General features: G+C 44.9%; 1 protein-coding gene across 5 annotated transcripts in view; it reads left to right on the top strand.

Annotated features, from left to right (window-relative positions):
- Positions 1–10,191, top strand: part of map3k7 (mitogen-activated protein kinase kinase kinase 7) — a 34,901-nt gene that overhangs the window by 17,823 nt on the left and 6,887 nt on the right. For 4 of the 5 annotated variants that reach the window (XM_030128301.1, XM_030128304.1, XM_030128303.1 and 1 more), the window contains exons 13-14: positions 132–212; positions 8,631–8,698. In XM_030128301.1, coding sequence (XP_029984161.1) covers positions 132–212; positions 8,631–8,698 — 149 coding nt within the window. The remainder of the gene's footprint in view (positions 1–131; positions 213–8,630; positions 8,699–10,191) is intronic. The other variant, XM_030128305.1, reaches the window with a different exon arrangement.

Below are 10,191 nucleotides of genomic sequence, written 5' to 3' on the forward strand. Positions count from 1 at the left end.
CTTGCATGTCCATTGAATGTCTACTGTATGCACTGCATGTCTGTGGTTCAGCCGTGGACCCCCCAGTCCTGTCTGTGTCAGTCTGCATGCTTGTTGTGTATGTAGCTGTATATGTGTATGTGTTTTCGCAGCACGGCCGCAGTATAAACGAGGCCACCGTAAAACGGCATCGTTTGGCACCATTCTGGATGTTCCCAAGATCGTCGTCACAGGTATCAGTGGGCTGGCTGGTGACGGGGTGGAGCTGGTTAGACCAAACCCATGGGCTGCTCTGCTCTGACGCCACTCTCTCTTGTGTGTCACTTCATATGACAAACACCCTCAACAGTTAAATCTACCATTGAGTCTTTACAAAAATGATGAAAGTGGCAGTTGAATCATTTAGTTACAGTGTCTTAAAAGCTTTTATACGACACGTCACAGAATCACTTCACTGATAGAGTTCCCTAAGGAAATTATTGCAAATATCTGTAATAGTTCTGTATCTGTGTAATGGTTAAGTATCGGGCAGAAGTCAGACTGGCGGTGGTGATAGAATGCAGTATTTTACGGATAATGTAAGTCTAAGGAATTCCGAGCTTTTTCATGCAGTGTTCAGTGGCATCCACCAACATGGTGTATATCCTGTATATTGAGATTTCAACTTTTTTAACATTTGACTAAATACTGAATGCCACATAAATAATACCAGTAATTTTTCTCTGTTGGCTAATGACTGCTTGCTAAAATACTTAATGTTAATCTAGCTCAGCAGGAAGGGTATGTAAAGGGCATTTTGGGGTCCAAGTTACATTGTCAGTATTTTAAATCAAATACACATAATAGTCCTGTCTGTCTACTTCCCTGCTATTTCAGATCTACTCTTCCCAAAATTGGTCATTGTTTGCTTTGCAGTTTAACATCTGTATGTCATAAATCCTTAAATTACTTCATAAGTAGGAAAAGTCAAAGAAATATCCCTTCAGTAATTGACACTGCACAGTTCTCATTGATAATTACCTTCAAGTTAAATATCCACCGGCTTCAGATGTGATTAATAGGACCCCCCGACTTTTAGGATATTTTAGATGTACAGGCATTATTTGTGCCTGGTTTTGCGGAAATCTAATGAAGAGTCTGTCAGGCAGGTCTCAAGAGTGACACACATCAGAGAGGCCTCATGTCTCTGTCCTTCGTGATTTTTAGTCCAAACCGAACATGAGTTATGAGACTTCTCATCTGTTAACACTCGTGCATTTTATCCCAGATAATTAATATTGTTCGCAACCTGCTGTAGATGCGCTATTTCCAGTGTCAATCTGTTTAGGTGATTTGATGAAATGTTATTATTAATTATGTGACATCGATGAGATAAGTCTGGTAACTCATGGTCGTGTCCCCTGTCCTCCTCTGGCTTGACTGCAGCAAAACTCGGTTAATGGGAGGAAATCAGTGCTCCACTGCTCTGCGTTTGTCCTTGGCTTTCATGCGTAGAGGACATTAGAAAGCATGGCTAATTTTCCCCTGTTCTCGCTCTCTTTACATCCATTAACTTTGAAAAAGTCATCATGATTAATTTCGCTCACACTGAGGGTCAGAGCTATTATTACAAGCAGATAGTACGGTTGAAAGGAATGGGGACAATCCTGGATGTCAGGAAAGGCTTCTATTTCGAGCTCTGTGACAGTGAGTGAGTGGCTAATTTCATCCAATGAGGGATGGGGCTGATGCATGTTATCACAGGTAGGCCCCGCCCATTGCATGTGCACACCTCAACATCACTCATGGACAGCAAGTGGGGGTGTAATGGTTTATTAAATCCTTAGTTTAATGCAAACCTCTGGTTGGATATCACTGTTTGAAAACAAACTGATTTTTTTAAGTAATTTTCTGGAAAAATTGACACTTTACTGTGACTGTTGAGCTGCCTCGGTGAGAAAGGAAGCTTTATTCTCAAACTTTTTTTTTTTTCATTTTAACATACTTCATCATGTACACAACCCCGTGGATACATTTCCATCCAAATGTACAACAGAATCTCCACAGTTGCCAAAAGAATATGAATTAATGTGCATTAATATAATTTAATATTCAGAATTGGTTCATCATAACTTTTTACACAGCTTTTCAAACTTGGTGGTATTTTGTACACTTCCATCTATTATGAGAGTTTGTTTTTTGTTTTAATCACTGAATACTGCAGTCATCTTATTGGTCTATTATCTTATTTATTCCCATTTATCTTTTATCTATACAAACATTTAGATCTTTATTTATTCTTCAAATTTCTGTGAGTTTACATATAAACTGAAAATGTGACTGACCACATCTGGATGTCAAGGTAAGGTTCTCTGTTGTCCCCATTTATTCAGTGCCATCCATCCATTATCCACCGCTTATCCGGGGCCGGGTCGCGGGGGCAACAGTCTAAGTAGGGATGCCCAGACTTCCCTCTCCCCAGACACCTCCTACAGCTCTTCCGGGGGGACCCCGAGGCGTTCCCAGGCCAGCCGAGAGACATAGTCTCTCCAGCGTGTCCTGGGTCTTCCCCCAGGTCTCCTCCCGGCGGGACATGCCCGGAACACCTCCCCAGGGAGGCGTCCAGGAGGCATCCGAAACAGATACCCGAGCCACCTCAGCTGGCCCCTCTCGATGTGGAGGAGCAGCGGTTCTACTCCGAGCTCCTCCCTGGTGAGTGAGCTCCTCATCCTATCCCTAAGGGTGCGCCCAGCCACCCTACGAAGGAAACTCATTTCGACCGCTTGTATCTGGGATCTTGTCCTTTCGGTCATGACCCAAAGCTCATGACCATAGGTGAGGGTAGGAACGTAGATTGACCGGTAAATCGAGAGCTTCACCTTTCAGCTCAGCTCTTTCTTTACCACAACAGACCAATACAGCGACCACATCACTGCAGACACTGCACCAATCCGCCTGTCAATCTCACGCTCCATCCTTCCCTCACTCGTGAACAAGACCCCAAGATACTTGAACTCCTCCACTTGGGGCAAACACTCTCTGCCGACCTGGAGAGGGCAGACCACCTTTTTCTGGTCGAGAACCATGGCCTCGGATTTGGAGGTGCTGATCCTCATCCCACTCACTTCACACTCGGCTGCAAATCGCCCCAGGGCACGCTGAAGGTCCAGGCTTGATGAAACCAACAGGACAACGTCATCTGCAAAAAGCAGAGACAAAATCCTGTGGTCCCCAAACCAGACCCCCTCCGGCCCCTGGCTGTGCCAAGAAATTCTGACCATAAAAATTATGAACCAAACCGGTGACAAAGGGCAGCCCAACATGCACATCCAACATGCACTTGGAACAGGTCTGACTTACTGCCAGCAATGCAAACCAGGCTCCTGCTTCGGTCATACAAGAACCGCACTGCCCTCAGCAGAGGGCCCCGGACCCCATACTCCCGAAGCACCCCCCACAGGTTACCACGAGGGACACGATTGAACGCCTTCTCCAAATCCACAAAACACATGTGGACCGGTTGGGCGAACTCCCATGAACCCTCGAGCACCCAATGCTGGTATAGAGCTGGTCCAGCATTCCGCAACCGGGATGAAAACCACATTGTTCCTCCTGAATCCGAGTTTCAGCTATCGGTCGGATCCTCCTCTCCAGTACCCTGGAATAGACTTTCCCCGGGAGGCTGTGGAGTGTGATCCCCCTGTGGTTGGAGCACATCCTCCGGTCCCCCTTCTTAAAAAGGGGGACCACCACCCTGGTCTGCCAATCCAGAGGTACTGTCCCCGACTGCCACGCGATGTTACAGAGACGTGTCAGCCAAGACAGTCCCTGCATATCCAGAGACTTAAGGTACTCAGGGCGAATCTCATCCACCCCTGGTGCCCTGCCACCGAGGAGCTTGCCAACCACCTCGGTGACTTCAGCTTGGGTGATGGACGAGTCTACCTCTGGGACCTCAGCCTCTGCTTCTTCTATGGAAGACGTGACAGTGGAATTGAGGAGATCCTCGAAGTATTCCTTCCACCGTCCGACAACATCCCCAGTCAAAGTCAGCAGCTCCCCGCTTCCACTGTAGACAGTGTTGGTGGTGCACTGCTTTCCCCTCCTGAGGCGCCAGACAGTTTGCCAGAATTTCCTCGAGGCCGACCGATAGTCCTTCTCCATGGCCTCCCCAAACTCCACCCAGACCCGAGTTTTTGCCTCCACAACCGCTCGGGCTGCGACACGCTTGGCCCGTCGGTACCCATCAGCTGCCTCGGGAGTCCCATGAGCCAACAAGGCTCAGTAAGACTCCGTCTTCAGCTTTACGGCATCCCTTACTTCCGGGGTCCACCACCAGGTTCGGGGATTGCCACCACGACAGGCACCGGAGACCTTGCGACCACAGCTCCGAGCAGCCGCTTCAACAATGGAGGTGGAGAACATGGTCCACTCGGACTCAACATCCCTAGCCTCCCCCAGGATCTGGGAGAAGCTCTCCCAGAGGTGGGAGTTGAAGACCGCGCTGACATCGGGCTCTGCCAGACGTTCCCAACAGACCCTCCTTCCTCTTTCACCAGCGGATCCAACTCACCACCAGGTGGTGATCGGTTGACAGCTCTGCCCCTCTCTTCACCCGAGTGTCCAAAACACGCGGTCGGAGGTCTGATGACATGACAGTGAAGTCGATCATCAACCTCCGGCCTAGGGTGTCCTGGTGCCAAGTGCACTTATGGACATCCCTGTGTTCGAACATGGTGTTCGTTATGGACAAACTGTGACTAGCACAGAAGTCCAATAACAAAACACTGCTCGGGTTCAGATTGGGGAGGCCGTTCCTCCCCATCACCCCCCTCCAGGTCTCGCTGTCGTTGCCCACGTGGGCACTGAAGTCACCCAGGAGAACAATGGAGTCCCCAGTCGGAGCACCATCCAGCACCCCTCCCAGGGACTCTAAGAAGGCCGGGTACTCTGCACTGCTGCTCGGCCCATAGGCCGAAACAACAGTGAGGCACCTGTCCCTGACCCGAACACGCAGGGACACGACCCTCTCATTCACCGGGGAAAACTCCAACACATGGCAGCTGAGCTGAGGGGCTATGAGCAAGCCCACGCCAGCCTGCCGCCTCTCACCGCGGGCAACGCCAGAGAAGTGGAGAGTCCAGCCCCTCTCGAGGGGTTGGGTTCCAGAGCCTAAGCTGTGTGTGGAGGTGAGCCCAACTATATCTAGACGGTATCTCTCAACCTCCCTTACAAGCTCAGGCTCCTCCCCCCCCAGCAAAGTGACATTCCATGTCCCTAGACTCTGTGTCCGGGGATCGGGTCATCGAGCCCCCTGCCGTCGACTGCCACCCAATCCACACTGCACCGGCCCCTACGGCTCCCTCGGTGGGTGGTGGGTCCTCCGGAGGGTTGGCCCACGTTGCTCCTTCGGGCTGGGCCTGGCCGGGCCCCGTGGGCATAGGCCCGGCCACCAGGCGCTTGCTTACGAGCCCCAACCCCAGGCCTGGCTCCAGGGTGGGGCCCCGGCTGCGCCATACCGGGCGACGTCACTTATTCAGTGAGTGTTTTTAATTTAACCTTTATGTAAGTAGTCAATGATGACAGTGATGACAGTTTACATGAAGATGAAAAATAAAGAAATATAAAATATCAAAACTGTTTTAATAAATATTTGTTGCAAATCATCCATAAGAATTGGCCACATGTCTGGCATTTAACTTCTCTTTTTATTTAAGTCAGTTAAATTGAGCCACTCTTGTTGAGGGTAGTTTCCATTAGGTTATTTAAATTTTATATTATAATTGATAACAACTGAAGGAACCTGCAAACTTTTTTTTCATTACATGTTTCACTGAATTAAGCTCCTATTTGTATGTGAACCCTAGTATCATTACACCCCGACTGCCAAGAAAAATAAAGTGCATGAAAATCATAAACTTGAACTGAAAATAATTCCTGCTGATAATTTTTTCCATCCAGTTCTATGAAATGGTTTTAAATCCAAATTTCTGGTTATCAGATATTGGCTGTGTGTGTTCGACAGTACCATGCACAAAGGGAAGTTGCAACCATTTAATGTTTGGCTGAGTGTTTCCATGCGTTTCCTTTGTGCCATAGACATCAACCAGGAATCAGGGTTAAATTGAAAGTATGATGTAGTAGAACTCCTGGTGTTAGACAACACTGTCTGATCCTTGACCATGTGATTTGGCCACTTCATCTGTGTCTGACTTAAACTACAGGTGTTTCATGTTGAGTTCTCCTTGATCAGGGGTTCTCAAAGTTTTCCACACCAAGTAACACTTTATCATAAAAAAAAAAAAAAAAAAATATTCATGGACCACCTAACCAGCTGGCCAGTTTCCCACTCCCACCCGAAGAAAAAAGACCTTTTTGAACAGCCTATATTACAATATTATTATATTCTGTTATAACAGCTCAATGCTATCAGAATGTTGCTAACATTGGTCATCGTTTCTCCAGCTTTTCTCTTCAGTCACCAGTCCATTTTAGAACTGTTCAAGGCACTCTTCGTTTTGTTTTGTTTCACTCTTCGTTTCTGATTAGTTAGCTATACTACTTAATTTCCGCCTCATTCACAAGTCATGAGAGGTCTCTGATATGACAACAGGCAACCTAGGTAACCTAACTGTATAGAGACAGTGACGCGAAATGTGGGTTTTCATAGAAAAATTCAATAAGTCTACTCTTAGGCTTATTTGGGCTACATTTGATTCACTTTTAATTTAGAAAATAATTACCTATACTTGTAACTTTGCTTTGGAAGTCAGATGAGGTTGATTTGAGAAACGCTGATATAAATTTGACTTTTTTATGACATCCTCTCAAGGACCACCTTAGACTTCACACTTTGAGTATCACTTCCTTAGATTAACCCAATGAGGGGTTTACAGGACAGGGAGGTGCTTAAATACATAAAATAAGGAGGCCTGAACATGATTATGGCTCTTAAAAGTGGCTTCACTTTCGTGTAATGGCATCAAACAACATTATGTCAGCTGTATTTATTTAGTATTTTTGATTGGACTGAGAGGAGAGAGTAGCAGAAGGAAGATGTGTCTTTCCAAAATCTACCCTTTTTCTTTCTTTGGACAGGGATGATTGGGACTGACGGGTATGGTCAGTGTTTTTACTGATCTTTGTTTTTAGTATTGACATTATCAGAATATCCCCTTAACTGTAAAGTCCAGATGAAACTAAGCACTGATGGGGGTTTTCAGTTGGTGACAATCCACAACTTGACCACTAGATGTCGCACTGAGTCTTTTGACCCGCCTGTAGTCTGAAGCTGTCCTCTGTGAAACGTGGGAAATCTAAGTGTTTTATGGCACATTCCAAAGTGCTGGGATGTAGAATATATCCCACCTGGAGTTTACTACATCCCACCTCAAATCACTCCACACCATCTATGTTGAACATAGACAATAAATATGGAGGGCCACAGATCTAAGCTCCTATTTGCTTTTGTACTGAAGAGGCATTTTGACGGGCAATAGTTCAGTATTCTCACATACACAAACAAGATGGAAGAGGCTGAATGACGAATGAGCTACTTAAACATTCTGAAGTTTTTTACATTGCAAACTTGCACTCTGGGCATTGCCATTGTTGCGTTGACATTACATTGTAGTTTGCAGTGAGGTCGGAGAACTTCAGTGTGGCTCCACTTTGTAACTAGTACCTCCAGCTTCAACGGGCATTCCAATGCATTTTACCGAGTTGGACATCTGAAACTTCCCACCTCCCAGCACTTTGGAACACACCATTAGTATCAGTTGAACGTTCCACAATCCACTTCATATGAGAGTGAAGCTGAAGAAGTAAGTAAAGTTTTTTATGTAGTATTTTTCACAAAGTGCTTCACAGTAAAATCAGAAAAAAGTAGGATACATAATATAAAACCAAGAAATACACAGATGTATAAACATAAGTAAAAGTCTGTTTAACCAGGAGGCTTCCTAAGCTCTTACAAAGACAATCCTTCAACCTCTTCACATTTGCAGACCTTTGTCCACTGCGATAGGTCTGGCACATCTGCTAGTGTTCATGAACAGCGGTAGACGTTCTGTGGATCTTAAGACCAGTTCTTCAAGAGTGTCATTAGTCTTGGTGAAACTGAACACTAATGCACCAACAGTCAATTGGCAAAAAGTTGTCTTTGAACATCTGTCTAAGAGGAAATGTACTGTGGTATTAATGAGACTAAATCCCTACAAAGGAAAACAGCACTTGAATATGATAGATATGATAAATGGATGCAGATGGAGATGAGTAGAAGAAAAACGTGCATCAGTCCTGTTTTCTAAACTTTTAATATGCTCCAGTGTTGGCAATTATTCTGCAGGGGAGGCTTCAGAGATTGGCTTTACCCAGTGTTGATGGGCTTTTATCCCCCCTCCGTCTACGTAGGCCTTCATGACATGACACGACACCAAACCCAACCCAAAGCAGTGATTGTGTAAACCAGTGTCCTGTAGGAGGGTTTAGTGTGTGGTGTGTTTGTGTGCAGTGTATTGTAAGTGGGTCCTGTTGCTGAAGCACTGTGGTGATGTTCCAGCATTGTCACAGCACCCCCCCTCCTCCCCGAGACACAAGCAAACACAGCCACCAAACATCTGTCCACACACTGTCCTGGTCTCATTCATCCTAATTTCTGTCTCTGCCCACAGCCACATGTGATCCTCAGAGACGCCGGTCTGTTCAGGACCTGCCTGGAGTCAGCACAGAGTCCAGCCAGGTAAGACGAGACAAGTCCAGGTCTGTGGACCGACCAACAGAGACACACTCATCTGTTCAGCTGCTGTGTTGTTTTTAAAGCAATGTGAAAACTGATTTACACATTTACTGTTTCAGTTCTAAATGTCTGTGACTGTCCTGTGATCCTGTGCTCAGATTTTTCTCTCAGAACATACTTTTGCACAGGACTAACCACAATAATTCATTGGAAACACTTCTGGGATTTGTAAATTCATTCTGTTTCTGGTGGCAAAACTACAGTTAAAATCATTTAGACACATAATTTTTTTGTCCATCAATCAATCAAATTCATTTATATAGTACCAAATCATAAAAAGTTATCTTGTGACAAATATTTAGTGTTTGAATGCAATAACTATTAAGATTAAAAATACCTCAATAGTTACAGAGTAAAGCTTTTGCAATTAGCAGTGCTAGCTGTGTTAGCCACTGTCATTACCTTGTTGGCAGAGATTGAGCTAATACTAAACACTAACATTTGAGTGAAACGATCGTTCAACTGTTGTGTTAACAAGTAACCCCACGAGAACAATCAAATGGTTTGTCAGGGAAAAATTATGAAAGTCTGCCTTGACTGTCAGTTGAAGCTTATCACAGCAGATATCCAACTGTATGTACCCCTAAAATCCTAGCAACAGAATAGCATTTAGAACAATGCAAAGTGCTGTACAAAGCTGTAGATACAAGTACAAGATATGCTAAAATGACTAAAATAAGAATAAATATGATATACTAAAACTGATAAAAACAGATACACAGTATCAACAATAATGGCATTATTGAAAACTGAGAGCACAACCATTGTAGTTGATGTTTCATCATCAGAGGACACTGTATTGCAGCTCCAAAACATCCACCCTTTGACAACTTTCTCTTCATAATTCTTTTTCTCGTGTTGAAAGTGAACAACCTTTGGCAAATTCTTGAACTGTCTCTGTTAGGTTATCTCATGCTACTTTCGCACTTTTCCTGAAAGTGAGTAGAAGATTAAATCACCACTGAACACCAGGGTATCAACTGAACACTGCAATTGTAAGAGATAAACATCAGTCATCAAACTGTGTCACTGTGACTGACAGAGAAGATTTCTCCGTGGATACTGTGAGTCCACTGTCCCCAGTCAGAGGAGCATTATGATATATGTAACACCAATATAAAAATCCTTACAGACATGGATTTTCAGTGGAACTGAACCTCTGATTCCAGCCAATGTTGTACTTTATGGCAGTGATCATCCTTAAACCCTGTAAAAATGTCACATTCTTCACCTGAAGTTGAACTCCAGCAGCTCGGGCTTCATTTGTGCTCTCTGAACACATTCTCTTTTAGAACTTGTTTCCTCCCGTGATGCCTCCTGCATGTTTTTACTTATGCCACTTTTCAAAAGCATTCACTGCATTCTTTGTCAAGAGACTCAAATCCGTGGGGGAGGAATGTCAGAACCTGATGTGTTTTGATATGTCGACTTGTAGA

The sequence above is a fragment of the Sphaeramia orbicularis genome, chromosome 24 (genome assembly GCF_902148855.1).
Source record: "Sphaeramia orbicularis chromosome 24, fSphaOr1.1, whole genome shotgun sequence".
NCBI lineage: Eukaryota > Metazoa > Chordata > Actinopteri > Kurtiformes > Apogonidae > Sphaeramia > Sphaeramia orbicularis.